Genomic DNA, 22419 nt, shown 5'->3' with positions numbered 1-22419 from the left:
ATTTAGCAACAAACCTTTTAGTACCATTTAGTGAACTGTTTTAGGGAGGTGAAAACACCAAGTTAGTCATCAGACATTAATTATGTTTAGACACCCTCAGAAATAAGATTCATGGTAAGCCTTAATTCATTTAGATCAGGGTGTTTGTACAGGAGAGTAATGCCTCGTGCTAAAACAAGAGACTACTAGTCTACTCTACAGCCAGGCTAGCGACTGTGGGAGATTGTTCTCTCGTGCAGTGGTGATTGTAGCTTAACCCTAACAGCATGCTAACATTTTATAATGTTTATCTTGTTCACTATCTCAAGTTTGACCATTTCCTAATTAGTATTAAACACAAAGCACATCTAAAGATGGGAATATTAGTTTTGCAGGTATGTGGTCATAAATTAAAGTACCAGGCATATTGAGATTTTGACCTCTTGATGGCACTAGCAGAAAAGTCAGAGGATCACCAAAGTGATTGTGATTCATCTTGGGGGAAACATAAATGTCTGTACCAAATTTTATGGCAGTCTATCCAACAGTTGCCAATATGTCATTATCATGATGAGGGCAGACAAAAAGTCAGGGGATGACCACAGTCAGTAGGATTCGTCCCCTGGGTACCATGAATACAATTTCAGTCAGGACCAAAGTAGTGGACAGAGAACAATCAAAATGAATTAAACCAGAGTAATGTTCAGGTCAATTGTCTTGTTTTCTCTTTAATCTCAGTGAAATATGAAAAAAAAAACCTATTCTGACATGATTTTGGACTTCATAGCACATACAGTCTATAAGCCGCACCCAGTTTTTTTTAAAGCCTTAATGTCATCAATATTTTTGGAAAACCATTCCTAAACTGAGTCAGACTTATTGTTAGTGTCAGTCTGAAAGCACCCCAAGTATAAATCAGTGTTTAAATATATCAGAAATTATCAATAGAGCACCCTTTAATTGAATCTGACAAAGAAAACTACAGTTTAAAAAAAAAAAAATTATATTCAGGATATATCTTTGGACACGAGAAACCTGGTTATTTCTATTTCCATTTATATTATAACATTATCCAGGGTTCCAGTGTGTCTTGTTTCCTCAACATTTGTAACTGAGGGTGAACAAAACTTCTGTTTTTAACTGTCTGGAGTCTGATTTTTTTCAAAGACATTTCAAGACTGAGGTTATTTTTTTTCCCAGCAAGTGGACTTTGCTTGATCCAATAAAATAGCACAAATGTTATATTTTTGTCAATATTGTTTTTTTTAGCCTTCTTTAGAATTCTCCTCTAACCCTCTATAACCTTTGTGAGCCTTCTGCAGAGCTCCTGTCCTGTTTCCACTGAATCTTAATGCAACATTTAGAGGATGCAAGAACATTTTAACAGTCAAACACTGTGCAAAATGTCTTGTGTGATAAACAGATCCTATTTGTTTACAGTGAACAGGAGGCTAAATATAGGTCATGTTTCTTAGTAGAAAAATACGCCAGTGCCAAAGATACACTTGATTGTTGAATCATCTCAATCTTACCATGTAAGCCAGTCGAAATGGTTAAATTAAGTGTCAAACTTCCCCTTGAGGAAATTAAATCATTACAGAGGAAACAGCATAACACAATACAAGTGAAAGTTATTTATACACCACTTATCTCAGAGCAGAGCACTTTCCAAGAAGGTATATAAACAACTCTAAAGATGAGGACATGAAAACAGACACAAGCAAGAGAGGACACATTCAAATAACAGCTCCATTAAGTGAAATCAGATAAAAGACATAACTAGTGCGGTCTCCTGTTCCACTAACTGCTTATTAAATTTTTTGGCCCTTTGGATTTGAAAGGACTATAAGTGGTATTTTTAAACAGGAAACATGCTGGTGCTACACTTCAGGTGTGGACTAAGAGTCCATGAAATCTGATTGCTGTTTTACTCAAATCTGCATTATTCCTCCATTATTCCAAGTGTTATGGAGACTGTTGGCCATCTACATCTTTACATGCAGCTTTACATGCATCTATGCATGGTGAACCACTCTGGTCTTTGTTTTTTTGTCAGAGTTGAATATAAAAAAAAAAAACATACTAAAATGTAAATTCGAGAAAATTGGTAATTTAAACAAATAGCACCACAACCATGCACATGCCCATATATGAGAGTTTTTTTGTGGGACTGTCCCGCCTGTAATCCAGCATGATGAGGCTCGTTAAATCCAGACCGGTGATAGTTAGGTGGAGTGTTTTTTGTGAAACTGATGCTGTTACGCCTCCACGGACACTCCCAGTGTGGGTGGACCGAAGCCGCCCCCTGCCAGCACAGGCGCGGCAGAGTCGGGTGGGGAGGACACGGCGCTTGACGCCCTCGCCGGAAAACTTTGGTAGCTCAGCGAGAGGAATCGGCGCAACAGTTTGGGTCAATTTATTAGCTTCTGAGCTAAAACCGTCGTGCTCAAAAGGTGATGCTGGGGGTGGCAGGAATGACGGGCAGGTAAGATTTCTCACCGGCTAGCTCGGGTAGAAACAAACATAAACAACTTCAGGGAAACGGTCCGTTAGCTTCGGAGGCCAGCAGGCTAAAGCTAACGGTACATTAGCTTGCCAACGTAACCATTGGGGTATATTAGCTAACCTCTACCCGAGATTAACTGCCCCACTTTTAAGATACTTGCACAAATGTTATTGTTAATACATATTTAGGTTTAAGGCAACAATTTAAAGGTTGCCTCACAGTTGATAGATTATTGCAATTTTACCAACACCAGCGGTATAACATACTGTCTTGCTGTCAGGTTAGCATGCTAGTTAGTTATGCGAATTATTATTAGCCGCTCTTGAACTTTACTGCACTTTATGAGCCCTAAGGTATATCCATGATTTCTTTGAAGTCACTTACTTGTGTTATGCCATTGCGGGGGAAATGATAAAACTAACTTTAAATTACGTTGGGTTATCGAAGTGGAATTTTCAACTAACTTCGACATCTTAATGTTCAACGCGAAACCTCGGTCAGAGTTGCCCTGAACTGAACTACTGACAGAAAGTTGTGGCATAGTATTTAATCGCATATTGATAAGATCATATCTGAGACTTGTTAATTGAATTTATTAGTAATTTTCTCTGTGTATTGGGGCTGCTACTGATTATCATTTCCATGGTTGATCTGCAGATTATTTTCCTGATAAATGGCTTAATCATTTTGGTTGTAAAATGCCAGAGAACAGGGAAAGCTGTCTTCTGTAATTTCCTTAAGCCTTTGCTTTTTAAATCCACCAACAGGTCCAAAACAAAGACAAAGCAAAAATAAAAAGTTTATAGTAAAATATGATAAGGATAATCAAGTATCGTAATAGATGTCAATTAATTTACTGTCAATCAAGAGTGAATGGGTTTATCAGCTAATTGTTGTAGCTCCTGTGTGTGTATATGTGTACGTGTGGAGGAAAGGCTGCACATAGTCTCTCTGCTGGGTTTCAGTACCTCAATTCCTCTACCAAATTAGGTGGTGACTGTGAAGTGAGTAAGTGTTGCTGAGTTTCCCAACTGATTCACATATTATTTCCATTTCTGTGTCGACAGCTGCTGAAACAAGCTCAGCAGTTGATGTAGGAGTTATGTGAGATATGATAAACATCGGTCCAGCCTTGCATCGCAGTTATTTGTCAGCCTTACATGTCATACGGACTCTGGGAAAGTGATGTACTAATATTCATCGTCTTGTCTCACAACAGCATTGCTAATGCCCTGGCCCATGCGGCCTGCGAGCGATGTAAGAGTGGCTTTGCTCCAACTGAGAAGATTGTCAATAGTAATGGGGAGCTGTACCATGAGCATTGCTTTGTGTGTGCCCAGTGCTTCCAGCAGTTTCCAGAGGGACTCTTCTATGAGGTAATGCACTGAAATGTACTAGTCACCAGTATTTCACAAGCCATCACAATGATGAGCAATAGTTTGTATGGGGCATGTGTGGTTTCTCTGATACTTTATTTTTCTTCAGTGAATGCATCTCAAGCTTCTTCTTCTCACAGTTTGAAGGAAGAAAATATTGTGAACATGACTTCCAGATGCTCTTTGCTCCTTGCTGTCGTCAGTGTGGTGAGTGCTACAGGGTCTCATTCCTTTAGGGCCTGTCCAGATCTAGTATTTGTGTGAATGTGTGGAGAAAGACTAGTGACCACTTTGTGGAGGCTAATGGGTATTCAAATAAAGAATAAAGTATCTTGTATTCATATGTATTCAGACTACATTGTTGGTCAAAGGTTTTAGAGTTCCCCCTTTTTTCCAGTTTTATTGAAATTTCAGCAGTTCAAGTCAAATTAATAACCTCAAACGGTACAAAGGGAAGTGGTGAAGTGCCCAAAACAAAAAAAAATGTAGGTCACCAAAAACAGAAAAATCATATAAACTGTCTTTTCTCAGAGATTAAGAAGCTGATTAATTTACAGCTTCACTGCAGAAATGGAACCTAAACCTAAACCTTGAAAGTTAATGCAAACAATTCCTACAGGTGTCCTAACTTTTGTTAATTACTTACAAACCCTCTGTACAAAGGTAGTGTTGTTACTGCTGTCTCACTACACCCTCTGATTTATTAGGACAATGCTTTACTGCAGGAAGTAGTTTTGTATATTGCTATGAGAATGGTGAGAAAAGGGACAGTAAGAAAGGAAGACAGACTGGTTGGTCAGGGGTTTATCCCACAGCAAGCTTAAAACATTAAACATTAGAAGAAAAGACAATGGCATCACATGATGGAGCAGAAGCACAGTCTCCAGACAAACCCAGTGGAGCTGGTTTAGGATGAACAGGACAGAAGGTGAAGGCAGAGCAACCTGCAAGTGCAACACATTTGTGGGAAATTCTGCAACAGTGTTGGGGCAAACTTTTTTTGGGACTTTTTCCATTTTTATTTTCATTGTTGAAAGAACATCACAAGTGTGTTTGGATGCTGGTTGAATCAAAATATTAATATACACTGTAAATAAAATTCAAGATTCCTAGACTCAATCTTTATGATTTATTTGTTCCAAGCTTTAATTCAGAGTACACAATATATATTTCAGTAATGACTGGAAAAAATTGAGGTGTTCTAAAACTTTTGACTGGTATTGTGTGTGTTGATATAAATGAGATGGACTACAGTGGTACCAAAATGCATCGCAGGTGTGTGTCAAGTGATTATTTGTGATTATACTTTGCTTCCCTGCTTACATTAGATTTTTGTTTGCAGGGACTGCAGCTAGACAGAAAAAAATGACATTGGTCCTTAGCCATATGGCCAGAGAGGGGGCTTGTTTTGGCTTTTTGGGATATTGTAGGGATGAATTTGAAACCATTCCCTCATTGTTTGGCATTGACAAAGCACTTGTCTGTGAGAGGTTTGCCATGACATAAGCACATTAGTATGGTGGTTCCCAAACATTTTCTGTTGGGCCTCCTTCTGCGCATAAATACATATCTGGATCATTGTCCGCTCTATGTTTGCTTAACAGACCATATACAAAATTCTCCATGCTTCGAAAGCATTGTATAAAAAAGCATTCACTGGTCACAGTGCCTCCTTAATTGTAAACCCCATTTGGAAACCACTACACTACAGTACATATGTGGATGTAAGCATCCCTGACCCTTGTCTGAGAGATCAGATCCAAGTCTTTCACACTTTCATTCAGAACTTCCCACTTGTGTTTAGATCACCCATGATGCATTTTAATGCTACGCAAGATTAATTTAAATACTGCTTGAGTTTGTCTGGGGAGACATAAATATGCTCTGATTAAATTAGATGGTCAATTAAAATGCATTCAACATTCAAGTGTCACTTTGAGAACACTATAAAAAGCACTGTAGTGTATTGTACTGACACTAGGACTCCATAACAGAGAGATCAGTATGAACTATTGTACAGTACCCAAAAAAAAGCTTCTGGTCCCAACAAATATTGAAAAAGTCATATTTATACTTGCCTTGAGCTGACCTCTCACTTATGGTTTCCCTCAGGGGAGTTCATCATTGGTCGTGTCATTAAGGCCATGAACAACAGTTGGCACCCTGACTGCTTCTGCTGTGACATTTGCCAGGCTGTGCTTGCAGATGTGGGATTTGTCAAAAATGCTGGCAGGCAAGTATCCCATCTTATTACAGTCTTAATATAACACTGTGACAGCCTGTAAAACAGGTAGTTACACACAAATGAAGCTGGTGACTAGCTGACTTCTGCTTTCTAAAAAATTTTGAGCAGCTGTGGCTAAATTCTGTTCTCCTCTATTTACCTCAGACACCTTTGTCGCCCGTGCCATAACCGTGAGAAAGCTCGTGGCTTAGGCAAGTACATCTGCCAGAAGTGCCATGCCATCATTGAAGAGCAGCCACTGATCTTTAAGAATGATCCCTATCATCCAGACCACTTCAACTGCAACAATTGTGGGTCAGTCTCATCACTACACGCCACTATTTAGTACAGAAAACGGGACGCTCTCAGCTTCAGACAATTTCAGTTCTACATGAAAAATGATCTATAATAGTGAGCAAAGCCTGTGTTCCTCTATTTTTATTTTTTTAAAATGTGTTCAATGTTCCTCCTTCCACAGGAAGGAACTGACAGCAGATGCCAGGGAATTGAAGGGAGAGCTCTTCTGTTTGCCGTGCCACGACAAGATGGGCGTACCAATCTGTGGTGCCTGCAGGAGACCCATAGAGGGGCGTGTTGTCAATGCCATGGGCAAGCAGTGGCATGTGGAGGTTTGTGAACAAAAATGAGGCTGTTCATCAATACACTAGATTCAGCGTTAGTCGCTGCATTTTCAGAGTTATGTAAAGCATGTTGCTGTTTCTTGTTATGAGGTATAGAATTTGCTTCTCCTAAAGAAAGCTAGGCCTTTAGGAGTTTACTTGAGGAATCATGACCATGCTTAATGTTCATGATTTGGTATTCGTTTGGAAAGAAATAAGAACAGACTTTTTTTCAGAAGTCAGAGAGTAAAGAAAACTGAAGTTTAACTGATCTGGACATCATCTTTGTATTCATCTGCCAACTTGACATCCAAATTCTCAGAGAGTTACATAAAATGGGCCATTAAAGACAAAAACTAATGAAACAATAAAGAATAAGTAACAAAATTATCTAGTATTCATTCCTGCAAAACTTAAACAAGTATAATGTTTCCGTAAAAAATTCTGTTGAACCACAGGGAGAAGGCTTCAGAAAGACTCCTGATGCGTTAATAATTTTGAACAAATGTCATGCTGACCATCTCTTCATAGATATTATATGTAATGCTGCCCCAAGCAAAAGCAGAATAAACAGCTATAATAAATTTCACATTTACTTACCATCACTTATGCACAGGAAAATTTAATTCATTAAATAAACCACTTTACAATCAAAATAGTGTAAATCGGCTAATTTGAGGCAGTTGGAGAGATGTGAGCCCTTTTAAAAAAGATTATTTCTCCTGAGGCAGAGATAAGAGGATGTGCTTTTACTGAACTCGTGCAGGGGAAATTCAATTTGATACAGCAGCACAGGGGAGTGGAGTTATATTAAAGAAAGAAATTTCCATGAATACCTATACATCAGAAATAAGAAAATAAACAAGCAAATACACATAACGTACAATGTTCGCACAGCACAGTTGATCATGTTGTGTGTTTATCTGTCTGAAGGCTGCTTAATTTTATACAGTACAAAACGTTCAAGACTTATCATCAGTGTATATAGGCCAGTTTAAGACTGTCATTAGATGGAAATAATTTTGTAACCAACTACTTCATGAACTTCATCTGGCAGGTACTAGAAACAAAGCAGTGGTTTCTCCATAGCTGTGTGAACTAAATGTGATTTTGAAACACAGAAGGATCACTAAAGTAAACATTTCTAGGGAAGTAAACATATTCATGTAAAGAGCATCATTTGTTTTTGTTTACAGCATTTCGTGTGTGCCAAGTGTGAGAAACCTTTCCTCGGCCATCGCCATTATGAGAGAAAGGGGCTGGCTTACTGTGAGACTCATTATAACCAGGTGAGAAAAAACAGCCAAGTAAAATAATGGCTTTCGGGGCTACGACAGACATTACAATGTTAGTAAACTCTCAAAACAAATGACACAGCACCACTAACCGCTTATCACTTCAACAAATAAATGAATTTGTGTTTGCTGTATGAACACCTAATCTCCTTGTTTCTCTGTTATTAAGCTCTTTGGCGATGTGTGCTATCACTGCAACCGTGTGATTGAAGGCGATGGTGAGTATCAATATTATAAAGAATTTTTAGTAATTTACACAAAATGTTGCTTGAAAGAACAACAACTGAATATCTATAATTTTTTTTTTCTGTGCCCCCCTCAGTTGTGTCTGCTCTCAACAAGGCCTGGTGTGTCAGTTGCTTCTCATGCTCCACCTGCAACACAAAACTCACTCTCAAGTAAGTGATGGTGGACATTTACAGCTTCTTTCGCTAACTAATCGTGTACGATACTACCAGCTGATTGTTTTCCTCTCAGTTTTCTTTAATAATCCTACTCTGTGCATCCAGTCTAAACACTTCTCACTTCTCCTACAACTCTCCCTTCTTTGGCTCTTTTCCTACTCCCCACCTTTTCCCTCCAATTTCTCCTCTTACATGCTTCGCTTGCTGCGTCTGTGGTAACTCAGAGATAAGTTTGTTGAAATTGACCTGAGGCCAGTGTGCAAACACTGCTATGAGCACATGCCCGAGGAGCTAAAACGACGCCTGGCTCGACGTGAGCGTGATGCCAAAGACCGCAAGAAAAAACCTGCTGTGTGTCTGTAGAGTTTTATTCTTTACAACTCACCACTCCATCTGTTGGTTGGTTCTATCTCTGCCTTCCTCTTTTTCTGTGGTGTTCCTTTTTTACTATTTTGGCAGTATTGCATGATATCATTATTTCTCATTTATTTTCTAAAGTAAAACCAAGACCCTGTGTTTGTTTTATGTTAATGATAATTATACAAAACCTCTAAAGTACACATGTATATTAACCCTGAGTGTGGCTCAGTTGATGCGTATGAAGATTAAGCTACTACCAAGACTTTTTTTTTTTTTTTGGTTGAATGAGATAAGTAATTGCTATTTTGCAGTAAAGGGCAAAGCTGCAGGATGATTTCAATGGTTTCCATGATAAGTTGAGATGAGAAGATTGTTGTATGGCCCTAATGCTAATTTAAAGTGAGGAGATGATGACTTGAAATAAATTTTAACCTGCAGTGATAATAATATTTAGATAAAAAATATGCAGATTGTGCAGATGGGAGGGAAATCTGAAAAGGTTAATGTAAGCAGGAGACAAGTCATTAGATTACATATTTAGTATTTATATGGTCTTTCTTTCCTTCTTTGCAGAAACAAGTTTGTTGAGTTTGACATGAAGCCTGTCTGTAAAAAGTGTTATGAGAAGTTTCCCCTGGAGCTCAAGAAAAGGCTCAAGAAGCTGGCTGAGTCTTTGGGACGCAAGTGAGCTGCTTCAGGCCAAACAACCTGGAAGTACTGTATCCCTGCTATGTCTGCAATGGTAAAATATCCAGGAAAACTGCTGCTTTAAAATATAAGAGTCTGGCATTACACCGGTACTTCAATACTATAAATGTAAATCAGGGATCCATTTAAAAGATATAAATATACCACTGTGGTCTTGTCATAAATGTGCCTGTTAGCGGATGTTTTTCTTTCTTGCTGTTTTTTTCAATACACAAATGTTTTTCTTGTTTTTTTTTTTTTTTTATATACATTCCTAAATTGTCCAAATTTGTTATTCTCTCCTAACCAAGAAACGTGATGTCAGAGATTATTATCACTTAACTGCTGTCTAAAACTTTCTTGAATCTGAAAACATTGTCTTCGAATTACACTTGTACCTTGAATATATGAACTATGTGTCTTAAAATGCAAACAATGGTTAAAATGTGACTTACATAGTTATAATACAGCTATGCCTTAGTCTAGCTATCTTAATTAGACAAAGTATCTACTGAAAGACTACTTACTAGACTTTTCACCTTTGAGCTTTCATACCTCAGTGTGAGTAATTACAAAGTAACTGCTGTGTTCTTTGGGATTTTGTCATGACGTCTCTTTTGCTAATATTTAAAAATAAATAACATGTTTCAAGAAAAACTTAAAATGAGTCAATACTGGGAGCAGGGCTCATCTATCATCAGCCATGTAGTGTTAATGACTCTACCCTTCGATATGTTTACTCTAATGCATATTAAATTGAGACGTTACATGTATGATAGAAGTTTGGATGTCATTTTTATGTCTGTTCGCTTCCGGTGCTTCTTGTCACTGTATTATTAGCCAGGTGCAACAGATAAATATTCCACAGGTAGATATTTCAATCAAACAATTACAACTTGACTGTTTATTTGTCCAGTTGGCCCCTTAATCCCAGTGATTTGATGCACTAAATTGGGAGAAAAATATAATTAAAAAGTACTATTATGTTTGGAAAGACTACCAAATCTTTCAAAGTAACCTAGTGGTGTTAAGACTTCCAGTATGTACTGTATGCTTTCAGTGTGTATGGTAGTGTAATGTTATTGCTTGCACTGTAAATGTTTGAGGTTTGTCAGTCTGATACTTTTAGCCAAATTAACAGAGGGAAATGGTTCAAAAGAATCTAGATGAAATGAACCTTCTGCTGATTATTTAACATGAGAACACTTTGATGTTAAAATATCATTAATGAGTCAGCACATTGCTTGGGCTGTTTGTAGACAGGCAAACATATTAAGAAAAAATGGGAAGTGATATTCAACAGAAAATGTTATTTGCTTGGATGAGCAATTTTATTATGGAACGCTTTTGCATACATTTCATTTGTCAGAGTTTACATTTTCATGATTTGCATGAAATGGAGAATTACAGTTTACTGCAGCACATACACAGTATTTGGTTTTCTGCTGAATGATCAATAAAATTCTCCCTAAACACATCACAGTGAATTTCAGTTGATGAAATACCAAATGTACCTTGTTAATGTCTGTTCAGGTTCTGAAATAGATACAATCCCACTATGTCTCTGTAACATAGTGATGTTCACAGTCTTAACCTTCAATTGATATTCTCTAACTTTATGAAAGAGTTTAGGTTTTTGAAACTTGTAGCATGCATTCCCAAGCAAGTACATCACTCACCTTATAGACACTCAACAATAAAGTTACAGTAAAAGTTACAATACATAAAACACCAAAAACATGCAAAGAGCCAAAACAAGAAAAAAAAATTATTAATCATACAATCCTGTTGCTGTTTTGTGCATGAGTGAGCTCCCTGTTATTCCTCAGATGAACTATAGTACACAGTAAATCATTAATGGAACACCCATTAGTTTGGATAAATATCTTCATGTGCATGTCACAGTTAGGTAAGATGGAGTAGCAAACGTAGAGCGAATGATGAAAACAGCCTTTGGAGCTTCTCAAGGTCATATAATATTTAATTATATATTTTAATAGATAGGAAATGGGTTGTAAAGCCAATGGTAAAACAATACCTGCTTGGTATGTTTTCTTTAGCTGATAGGTTTCACAGTTTTTTATCCCTCTCATTCTTTGCCACTGTTTGCCACTTTTACTTCAAACTTGTTCACATTTAATCAACTGCTGTACTGGTTTTACATAATAATTTACCTGACTCATTTCTAATTAAGATATAAAGCACGAAGTATGTGTCTATGTGATTACTCTGCACTTAAACTCTTCAGGTCATGAATGTTAGTTAAAATGTAATTAAATGAGCTGTAGACCAGTTTGATTGACAAATGCTGAGACCATTGAATTTGAAAACCCTCAAGCTGAACAGTACCTGACTTTTTATGCAACTGTGTAGCTTGTTGGTCAGTTTCCATCAGCTACACAGTATCATTTCATCATGTCCTTTTTGGGGGAGGTTGTTCTTGAAGTAAAGGTGGAGCGAGATTATAAATAAGGCAACTCGTTACAAATAAAATCTAAATGCAATTCGTTGTGGTTTAAAGGATCAGTGGCTCCTCACACCCATGTACAGCACACTGATCAGCAGAGGAGAGCGCAGGGAGTAATGAGTTGAAATCCCTCAAAGGGATTTAGGAGAGGCGTATGTTTTAGTGGAAGAGGGAGCAGAGAAAATGCATGTGGACATTTGAGCAGTAGTTTAGCAGTGATTGTGGGACACTGGCATTAGCAGGTTGAGAAGCCGAACACAGTGGTACTTTTTGCACAGCGTGAGTCAGAATTTTAGGGATGATGGAGTTATCTGCCTGAACTAACTCGCACCACCTTCTTAATGAGAACAAACATCTATTCATGCTGAACCGGTTTACAGATAAGTTGATGACAAAGTGTAGTAAGTAATGTTTATTCTGTGAACTCTGCAGAATTAAGTGTTGAGCAATCACATAAACTAATAGGGACTTAAAAGACATGTTTGTTGTTTTGGGAAACACAGCTAGACTAGCCCTGTCCAAAGACTAGCTGTTAGATAAGATTCATATTTAGCATAAGCACATGAGAGTGGTAATAATCTTATCATCTTACTCTTTGCAAAAAAAAAAAAAAAAAAGTTTAATAACATTGAAACATTTTGCATAAAATTTTCATTATCATGCATTTTTTCTTTATGTTATTTTTAGGCACAGGCTGTGATTTTGTTACTGAAAATATTGTTGTTAAATGTTTCACATGCATTTTATAATTTTAGGGATATCAGAGATAATGGAAACAGACCGGATTCCTACATAGAGCTATCAACAAGATTGGGATTAGATGAGTATTGATCGAGAGCATGTGCTTTAAATCTCAAAAGCTGCTTGTGAGGATGACGATGTTCCGGGGAGATGTTCTTGTGTTGTGTTCGGAGATGTGATGGTAACCCCAGGAAGTGCAGTCTGAAAGTTGCCCATTCACCAAAGGTCATACCTAGGAGGTCTTTAAGGTCATCTACATTACCAAAGAGCAGTGCCGACCCATTGAGGTTGTTGCTTATCACCTTCTCAATATACTTGCTGGGGTATGCCATTCTCTCCAACTAGAAAAAAGATGAAAATTCAGTTAACACAGAGGAGTCATATAACTTACTTCCTAGTCCTCACTGATGCAACTAAACTGATCTAAAAATCCACACATATACTATCATGAAAGGTTACTAAACACATTACTTTGAATAAATACATACTATTTTGTAACAAAGGTGAATTAAAGTTATAATACACAATATGACATTAAACCCTGTTTTATTTATTTTCAGCAAAAGCCATTCAGCGTATTAACATACATTTTTTCCTGTGTATATAGTAATATTGATTGTAAGTGCGGGACTTCCTGTGCTGGTTTCAAATGTACTTACGCTGCAGGGATAATATCGTCCTCACTGTTTACTATTACTCTCACATCAGAGCTGTATTAAGTAACTGCAAAAAATGAACATTTGCTACTGCTGCTGATTCACATTGGAAGTATTCAACTCTGGGTGGCTTTTATTGTGAAGCAGTCACAGGAAATTCATTGAATTTGTCAAGAAGTTTTGATTGTTAAAAAAATGTATACCAACTCCTTTGACTGTGCTCTACTATTGTGTAGAAGGGGGAAATCTGACTGTGGTTGATCACGGCTTGATAGAAAAAGGTTGATTATTGACTGACTTCTTAATCAAAATATGACATTGTTTGGCTGCGCTGTAATCACGTAAAGCAGTTGATCTTCTCTTGCATTTCTGATAAAGTATACAGCTTTGATGTAGTATTACGCTGCACTTCTGGTAACCACATGTGTTACCAAATCAACCAGAACTGAAATCTCACTATAACGTGTAAAGGTTCTTACCTCTTTGCATACATCCTCTGTATCCATATTGATGATAGTTGCGATAGGCAGAGGAGCCAGGTCCCTCATCCAACCAGAATCTTTCAGCCTGTATGTCCCTCTGATCTGAGCCAGCTCCTTCCTAATTGTGTGATCAAGGTTTACAGTTGCCACTTCAAATCTCTCCAAGTCTTTTATTGTGAATTGGAAATCTACTTTGAGGAGTCTTTCGAATATCTCAGGATCTCCATCTTGCTCGAGGAGCTCCTCAATCTGTGCACTCATCACATACAGCTCTGCCCTGGACTCACTGAAGACTTTCCATAAGGTCTTAGAATCATCAGTGTTGGTCACATTTTTATGATCAATGTCTGCTCTTTGCTGAGCATCTTCTGCACACTGGATGATCCAGCTAAGTCTGCAGGGCCACTGATTGGCTAAGATCACCCATGCTGCAATGTATTCTGGTTGAGGTAGCTCTTTTTTCAAGGCCTTCATGATTATCACAGTCACTCGAATTGAGTTGATCACCCTCCTCATAGACATGGCATCATCTAACATGTACTTGTTTATATTTCTTTCATTGCTTGTCAGGATGCTCTCCACCAGCTGCTCTACTTCGTCTTCTTTTACGTACGGTGCTGCTGTAGTTTTATTGACCAGTGGCTTTACGTCTTCCAGTGCAATTTGTACTTCTGATACATCTGAGGAAGATCTCATTTTGGGGTCCACAGCTCTACGTTTATCTTTCCCTGTGCTGATATCTTCTGGCAATTTTGAATTGCGAGTGAGGTTGTAAAATACACTGCACTTTGAATCATCGCACAGTGGTGGAACTGTGAAGGCTAGAGTCACAATGCGGTTCAACAATGCATAAGCTCTGTCCTCCTTGCTGAAGCAGCCATCTGCAAAGTTCACTTTCTCTACAATAACATCTGGGTTTACTGCCAGAATGGAAATAAATGGACTCTCCTCGTCTGAAAGCAGAATGTTGATGGCATCCAGAACTGTGACAATTTTCTTGGGGGCGCACCGATCAAGATTGGTGATCTTCAGCACCACTCGAATCCTTCTCCTCTCAAATATTTCCATAAACTGAATGAAGCGAGACAGGAACCACATTTCCTTCCTCACTTCATTCATGAAGCCCAGTTGGTTGCTGACCTGTTCATTGTCCAACCCCTTTCTAATGTTCAGTTCCTGGCTGAAGATGAGGTTCTTAAGCATCAAAAAGATAAACCTCAATGCACTCATACAAGGGACTCCTAATACAGCAATGAACACGCCCTCCACCACATTGACCTGGCCATTTTTCTGATTTACCTCCTCGCCTGGTTCTACATCAGGTTGGGGAAGGCCAAATGTCAATAGGAATACCAGGATGATAGCTGGTACCACAAGAATGGACAGGAGGAGAAACCACAGAGGGCAGCAACAAATCTTCTTGGACCTCCAATGGTTAGCACTATTCTCCACTATCTGAAAAACGAAACAAAACATAGATCAAACAAGAAGCAGATTAGACACCATTGCCGTGTTTTGGCCATGGAGATGACAATGCTGGTTGGTTGGTTTATTGGTTGGTAAACCACTTTGATGCAGACTGAAATAATATGAGCATTGTTAGATAGATTGCCATGAAACTTTGTGCAGACATTAATGGTGCCCTGACAATAAATTCTAATGGCTGTAGTGATTTAAACTACCACCATCAGCAAGTTAAATTGATCATTAATCCAGTGACAACTGTAAAATGGATTGGCACCACTTTCATGGGACATTCGCGCTCTTAATAGGATAACTTGTAATACATTTTGTGATCACCTGACTTTTCACCTGGCACCATCATCAGGTCAAAATTTCACTTTCTCCAATACATATTTCTATTCCTAAAGTTATGAGGTATCTACCACTGAGGCTTATGCCACCAATTCACAAGGGAATTTGCTTTCTGATGTTCAAAGCATCAAAAAGGCACATGTGTGAAACACAACAGTGGTGCCTTTGCAGAGGCAAAAAAGACATTTCTGCCATCAGTTTCCAATGAGAACAGTTTACTATCAAATGTAAAACAGAGGCTAGATATAATACTGTGCTTTATGATTAAGTACTAGTAAAACTAATTGCATTCACATCATCCAACACCCTTAGCTGCACTTATTTAGTGCCAGTTAGGAAATCGTAGCATATTATCAGTATATGAAGTAACTATTGTTACAGCTGTGGCTGTAAATTCTTTGTTTGACTTCAGTTCAAAGTTAAGATAATTCACAAACCTTTTTCATGACTTCCTCCTCTTCATCATATTGAGCCACACGGTAGAGTACAAGCTGTAATTTTCCAAAATTCATCTGCATGGCCTGGAACAATCGTATGGCTAGTCCGGCCCAAAGCATGTCACTGCCTGCAAAATGCCAGGCACTGAAATGCACATAAACGAATCTGATATCACGGTGCTCCAAGTTTTCCTCAGTCAAAATGGGCCTGTAGAAGAGCAGTCGGCCAATGAGTGCAAGAAAGCCCGTAAATGAAGGCTTAATCGAGCGAGGCCGTCTTTTGTTTTCCATCTCAATCCTAGCAGCCTCCTTGTTCATGTACACTGAGGAGATACAAACATTTGCAAAATATGTAAGAATGAACAATATAAATTAAAGTAGAGAGATATCAAGACAAGCAAAAAATGGTGTTCAAAAAGATTTTTAAGGTGCTGTGTGGAATACATACTAAGTATATGTTGGGAATTTTTATTTGGCTCTCACCAACAAATACAATGCCCTCAAGCATGGCACTTAACCCAAAACCTGTTACAAAACCCGCAGCCTCTGCAGAAACACAAAGTCTTGCACAATAAAAAATCTTTATGCATCAAGCCTGGATTGTCATCTGAAATACTGTCTGCCAAGAAAAAAATCATGACAACCCTGTACTGCTAGACCTTCAGGGTAACACACAAAAACAACCTTAAACTTGCCTTTTCTATTGTAGCCCTTTGCTAGAGCTGCACATTTCATACAGGTTGTTCAGGGTCAAGTATATATAGAGTTGAGGAGTAACTCCTTACCTTTTGGTAAAAAGCTTATTATGTAGAATGTAACATTAATTCTGTTGCTTTGCATCTTTTTGTCATGCATTGGTGTTACTGATAGGTGTTCGCACCCACTGACTGGACATTATCACAGGACTTTAAGTTGATTAAAGTGAAAGCCATCCAGTGGATAAAATGACCATATGCTGGGATGCAGATGGTCAGACAAACTGCTTACACACCTTCCATTTTTCTGAGGATCATGTTAATTCGATTCTGACATGAAGAGTAGAGTCCTACAGTTGCAGGTGATGAAACTTTTGTCAGGGTCTTGGACAGGGCATATGCATAAATATCATCTGAAAGATAAAAAAAAAAAAAAAAACCCAGCATGATTTACTCACTTTACATTAAATTTCACATTCACATACCTTTACCTACCATTCATATCCAGAGAATCTTCTGTGAGCAAAATCCTAGTTTAAAAACCTCACAAGAAAACCTAAGTTGAAAGATTATTTGACAGAAATAATGGTGTGTCAGTTAACTAACACTGAAGGAAAGTGCAATGACAGCACAGGTACATTACAGGTATTAATTCGAGCATTAATAAAGTGAGTATTCGCGCTAGTCTTGTAGACTTTGTTCACACATTAGTGTCTATGAGCATTTAAATTTTCACATAAAGTAAAAATAAGGCTCTTAAGATATTCTGTATTCTCAATATACAGTATTCAGCTGTTCAATATACTGTACAGTATTTACTGTGTAGGCTGTCACAGTACATTCACTCAGTTTCAGCCCGCTTTGCCTTGACTATAACTCATGTAATGTCAGATTCTGCCTCTCCCTTGTGCCCTGCAGTAACCTCAGCCCCTCCCTGCTTTTAGCTTTCCCTGTCAGCTGATTCCCCACACCCACTTCTGCATCTGCTTCCAATTCTCTCATTAGTCCCAGAATTTATATACTAGCTCACTTCCACCTGTTCTCTGCCAGATTGTCTATTGTGGCTTCCCAGCTGTAGCTTTCCAGCCTTTTTACTGCCTGCCAGGTCTTGACCTCCTGCCTGTTTTTTGACTTTGCCTTACGCCTGCCCCTTGTGTCCTATTTGCCTGGCGTTGTTGCCTGTCTGCTGCTGATCTCTGCTCGCTTGCTCACTTTGCCCTATGCCATTCCCCTCTTACCTGACCTCCTCTACATCTCTGCTAATAAAGGTGAACTGTTTGAACTTTTTCATGTTGTCTCTGAGCAGTGCACTTGAGTCATGCAGGTCAGATTATATTAAATTTACCTTGAATATGATCTAAATTTGCTTGATGTAGACCTATCAGTTTACCAATTATTGAAATCATCATAAGTTATCTCAATAATTTAGCTGGATGAAGACTCGCTGGTCCTCACATCTGCATCGTCACTGTGGTTTTATATAAACCAGTTAATGTGCCCTCATACTAAATTTTATACAGTACATAGAAGTCTCTGAAAATTAAAATGCTCAACTACTCCACAGGTATGGATGTGACTCCCATCAGTGCATGAGTTCAGAGAGGGGATATCAGTGGACTTTCAGGAAGGTAAAGCAGACAGGAAAGATGTGTGTGGGAGTGAAAGCAACAGCATATGAGAGTGAAACTATGAGCACTAGTGGGATTAAACCAATAATAAACTAATTCCACTTAGTGTGGACATAACCACTTCTAAAGAGACAGTTGATAGACAGTATTTAATTAATATAGTCCAGAAGGACACCATTTCAGACAAACAGGGCAAAGGAACAGCGACCGAAGCCAGTTAGTTCATGAAAATGCTCATAGAGGGTGCCTGTGAGAATTTCATTAACAAACTGAAAGTGAAAGTAGAGCGCCTCTGAGAAGGAGAATTGGGAAAAAGCTGTGCCACGTACATGTCACAGCGTGCAGACAACTTACCTTTTGTTGGATTATGCATGATGACTTGTGGGGCGTGCAGCTTTCACACTAAATACGTTTTGACCTGTGGCAAAAACAGAAACAGCAGAGATCTCAGCGCAAGCAGTGTAGCAGGCTGATGTGTGTGTATGTGTCTGTGTGTGTGGCTGTCTGTTTAGCTACAGATGCCTCCTCACTATCCTCCTTCACATCTCTTCCTTGCCTCTATGTGAGGATGGAGAAATCTAAATCACCAAATGGGACACTGTGACGTCATGTCTACCTCTGTTTATAATATTTAATCCAGTGTATGGTAAGAATAAACATCCTATAAGGTGTAGAAATACTTAATAAACAGTGTGAAAGGAAAACACTGGACGCCTGATGCATAATTATGTATGCTGCTCTGGTTTTCAGAGCAACGTCATTGTGAATACAGAGAGAAAAATTACCCAAAATGACTGAAAGCTTATGAGCAGTAACAATGTGATCTGTCTTACTTTAAAACTACTGTTAAATCCTGCTGTGTAAAACCTGAGCTATAACCAGATTTTTGGAGCTAACAGGTAATCCTGCTCTCTGAGGCAGGTTTTCTTCTCAACGAACACTTTTCACTTACTTTTGTGATTGGTGTAGTTAAGGCTGACTAATGAATATTGCTGAGGCTCTGTGTCTGATTTTTTTTAGGGATTCAGTTTGGGTGACAGCTGATAGAGGAGCAGACTGATGGCTCACACGCTAATGGCTTATAATTTTCCAGAGAAAACAATTAAAGAGGTGTACAGATAATGTGTGGCTGATCAATAACACTGATAACATTCTGTACTGACACAGTTTGTCAGGAGTGAAGCTCTGCCTGTTGACGCTGTTGTCATTTTTCACGAGTTTTTGCATTAATATAGCACATCTGGCAAATATCCACTGTCTGGTGTATTTTGCGAATAGTATTATGAATATAATGAGTGTAACAGTACTCTGTGCAGCACCAGCAAGCAGCATGCTAACATCAGTGCTTTTTTTAAAAAAAAAGCTAACGTTATGTCAGGGACAAAGACTATATATAAAGATGGATGTCACCTCCACAACGTCACCCATAGGAGTGGTTTTGAAGCTCAGAGCAGGCCGCTTTGCCATTGCCACCTTGTCAGTACCTGAATGTGCCTAACTACCGGCTAAAAATAGGCAAAGAGGTGCAGCATTTGTGAAGCCAAGCCAGTTTGTGGCAAGCATAGGCTTGCTACTCAAAGTTCCACAACCTCAACTACGCATAACATTAAAACTTAATAAAATTGAAATGGATGAGTTTCATAAAAATTCAATTCCCATACACGAAGTAAGACAAAAAGGGAATGTAGCAATACAGACTAAAACCATTTCTTGTACGATGCTGTGAACATGTGTACTTCTTGACATGAGAGTCCATAGGGATTGACTTGCTTTTGGAGCCAGTCTCAAGTGGCTAATCAAGGGACTGCAGTTTTCGGCACTACAGTGCTGACTTCATTTTCTAGCATGGGAGGTTGCCTTTGGTGAGGGGGCGTCTGTGCTTTAACGGTTAAGCTATGCTGTCACTTGATGTTTTTTGACACACACGGGTCATCAGTACGGTGGCCCAGACAGGTCAACACAATGCAAAAGCCACAACACAAATACAAAAGCAACATAGATGCAAAATAAGCCACAACACCAATTCAAAAGCCACAACATGAGCTCCTTCTGTTTTGAGTTCTGTTCAAAAATCTGTTAATCCCATCAAAGGTTGGTCATGTCACCGTTTGCGGATGTTGAACAGTGCAAATGAATGCGTCAAAGCTGAACTCTTAATTAACTTCAATGTGAAAATCCAGCGATTGGGGACTTCGGTTGCAAAAAATTAAAATAAATCTGAAATGTTGTTGTATATAAACACTGATATAAGCACTGTAGCCCTAAAGCATGATTTGTAATTTTTTTTCAGTACACTTCTAACCAGGGAGTAACTTCCTCTAAATCATGTCTGAGGACAAAGGTGCTTTCAGTCACTAGAGAAGGAAGCTCCAATACAAAAACCTGCTGTTCTGGGCAGTGAGGTTGTTGCAGTACACTCGGTGTACAACTTGAGGACCTGGTGTTAAAGATTTGTTTGTTCATGTACTGAACACCTCTACAGCTCAATGTAAAGCACCACGTGTAGGATGAAAAGTCCTTGAGAGTGCTGACATTGCAAAAGCAGAAATTCACAACCCACAGTGATTGACAGGCATTTTAGTGAATTGTTCTAAGTTGACATCCTGACATCAACACGTACAGAAGTGCCGACTGTTTTGCTGTGTCAGTGATTACCTTGCATTACTCAGTCCCTTTCCCTTTTCCACACTACTCCTGCTTTGTTTTCTTGCCCGCACATGTGTAAGACATTCATAAACAGTCTGGCAGACTGAAAAGAGAACAGTTACAGACAGACTTATGATAGAGTTTATGTTTAACTTTGATGGCACAACCTCTGATCAGTGTGCATAAAACAATACTAAACTACAGCCGTAAAACTGAAACAAGCTTACCTGGTTGTGTTCCAAATCTCACTCCTAATCTTTATTTTGATTCATCTTGAATCACTAATTTTAAGGTATCCAGAAAACAGAGACAGGACTATGCAGCAGCAGCTAAGGTGTGGTGAACCTTTTACCACCAAGACGTCAGAACCGTAAAACTTTACAGCACTGATAAGAGAGCGAAAGGGCACCTGCAAACACAGGTCATGTGTGTAGACAGTATTCTTTTCAGGAAGTGAGGTCACATACAAGATGAAATTATTTCTGAGAGACGGCGCTGGATATTACTTCCATTCTCCTTTTCCAATCTGTTACTCCAACACTCATGCTCCCAATCTTCTCTCTATTCACAGAATCTGAGTGAAGTGAGTAGTTCCTGAAAGCATTACGAGGTAGAAAAAAAAAATCCCTATTCTTGCAAAAGCTCCTGGCAGTCACTGTCCAACTTTTTCAGTCCGTGGAAAAATGGAACAAATGAGTGATTTCATGTCAGAGCCTTGGGTCTGCATGATTCATGGACTGAATTCCTAGTTTGGAGACCCCTCAGGTTGAGAATGGCTGGATTGCTGCGCTTGGCCTGTACTGACATGCAGAGCAGTAAAGATGCCAAAGCAGCAGCACCAAAGCCTTTTTTCGTTGCTCAGAGCAGGATTTGTTATGACACAACTGGTTAGTCAAGCTTTGAAAAACAAGCTAGAAGCCTAATTTTCTTTGGCATATTTACTTTATTTATTTTTTTATTTATTTTTTGCATTAGCCTAGTTTTACCATCTGGTGTCGCAGTGTACCTCACAAACTACTTCAAATAAACTTTGTAAAGTAAATCATGTCAAGATGGCTTTTTTCCCCTTCTTTTTTATATATGTATTTTCAGACATTTCCAATGTTGCATTTAGAGCATTTACACAACTAATTTTCCTGGACATCATGGCTGAAATGGAACAGGAAGATTGTTGTCTTTTGCGTGTGATCTGTTCACGGCACGGTAAATGACATACCTAACTATACAGCATGCAAGCACACATGCAACACAAGCGCTCATGGTGATTGTCCGAACTTGTCTTTACAGCCTAACATTTGGTGTCTGACAGCAAAAATTCTCAATTTTTAGGTGAGCTGCTGAAATGAAGTTTAATTAGTGCACTTCTGATTAAGATTTAAAGTGCTTGGCCTGAGGGTGACT

At 38.7% G+C, this 22419-nt stretch overlaps 2 protein-coding genes across 4 annotated transcripts; one reads left to right on the top strand and one right to left on the bottom strand.

The window, feature by feature from the left end:
* The first annotated feature begins 2218 nt into the window (after positions 1 to 2218).
* LOC139627815 (LIM and senescent cell antigen-like-containing domain protein 1) lies at positions 2219 to 10928 on the top strand. Of its 2 annotated transcripts, none has more exons than XM_071488937.1 (10): positions 2219 to 2464; positions 3705 to 3861; positions 4002 to 4068; positions 5974 to 6094; positions 6251 to 6400; positions 6564 to 6714; positions 7902 to 7994; positions 8170 to 8218; positions 8323 to 8398; positions 8629 to 9300. In XM_071488937.1, exons 1-10 carry the CDS (start codon positions 2436 to 2438, stop codon positions 8765 to 8767), a joined length of 1032 nt encoding a protein of 343 aa, XP_071345038.1. In that variant the 5' UTR covers positions 2219 to 2435; the 3' UTR covers positions 8768 to 9300. The 2 variants fall into 2 exon arrangements, with proteins under 2 accessions (XP_071345038.1, XP_071345036.1); XM_071488935.1 differs by lacking the exon at positions 8629 to 9300 and adding an exon at positions 9338 to 10928 and having other exon boundaries at positions 2227 to 2464.
* On the bottom strand, positions 10764 to 21736 carry nkpd1 (NTPase, KAP family P-loop domain containing 1). 2 transcript variants are annotated; one of them, XM_071488930.1, is made up of 7 exons: positions 21246 to 21736; positions 21028 to 21121; positions 18727 to 18790; positions 17041 to 17157; positions 16050 to 16372; positions 13795 to 15252; positions 10764 to 13000 (listed from the first exon to the last, which is right to left on the bottom strand). In XM_071488930.1, the coding sequence occupies exons 3-7, from the start codon at positions 18743 to 18745 to the stop codon at positions 12707 to 12709; spliced, it is 2211 nt and encodes a 736-aa protein (XP_071345031.1). In that variant the 5' UTR covers positions 18746 to 18790; positions 21028 to 21121; positions 21246 to 21736; the 3' UTR covers positions 10764 to 12706. The 2 variants fall into 2 exon arrangements, with proteins under 2 accessions (XP_071345031.1, XP_071345030.1); XM_071488929.1 differs by lacking the exon at positions 21028 to 21121.
* Positions 21737 to 22419: the final 683 nt, after the last annotated feature.

This window comes from Trachinotus anak, unplaced genomic scaffold, assembly GCF_046630095.1.
Source record: "Trachinotus anak isolate AG129_WGS33_773 ecotype Australia unplaced genomic scaffold, CSIRO_AGI_Tana_v1 ptg000011l, whole genome shotgun sequence".
Lineage (NCBI taxonomy): Eukaryota > Metazoa > Chordata > Actinopteri > Carangiformes > Carangidae > Trachinotus > Trachinotus anak.
The sequence above is the reverse complement of the archived record's forward strand: the minus strand, read 5'-3'. Positions and strand labels throughout refer to the sequence as shown.

Bases quoted from the DNA above. Each gene is read 5' to 3' on its own strand.
- LOC139627815 (XM_071488937.1), top strand. From the start codon at position 2,436: ATGCTGGGGGTGGCAGGAATGACGGGCAG. The intron at 7,995-8,169 runs GTGAGAAAAAAC...TCTGTTATTAAG, and splicing joins GTGAGACTCATTATAACCAG to CTCTTTGGCGATGTGTGCTA. The intron at 8,219-8,322 runs GTGAGTATCAAT...TGCCCCCCTCAG, and splicing joins CCGTGTGATTGAAGGCGATG to TTGTGTCTGCTCTCAACAAG.
- nkpd1 (XM_071488930.1), bottom strand. The intron at 16,373-17,040 runs GTGTGTAAGCAG...GTATCTCCTCAG, and splicing joins GATCCTCAGAAAAATGGAAG to TGTACATGAACAAGGAGGCT. The intron at 13,001-13,794 runs GTAAGAACCTTT...TCTTTTTTCTAG, and splicing joins CAGAGGATGTATGCAAAGAG to TTGGAGAGAATGGCATACCC.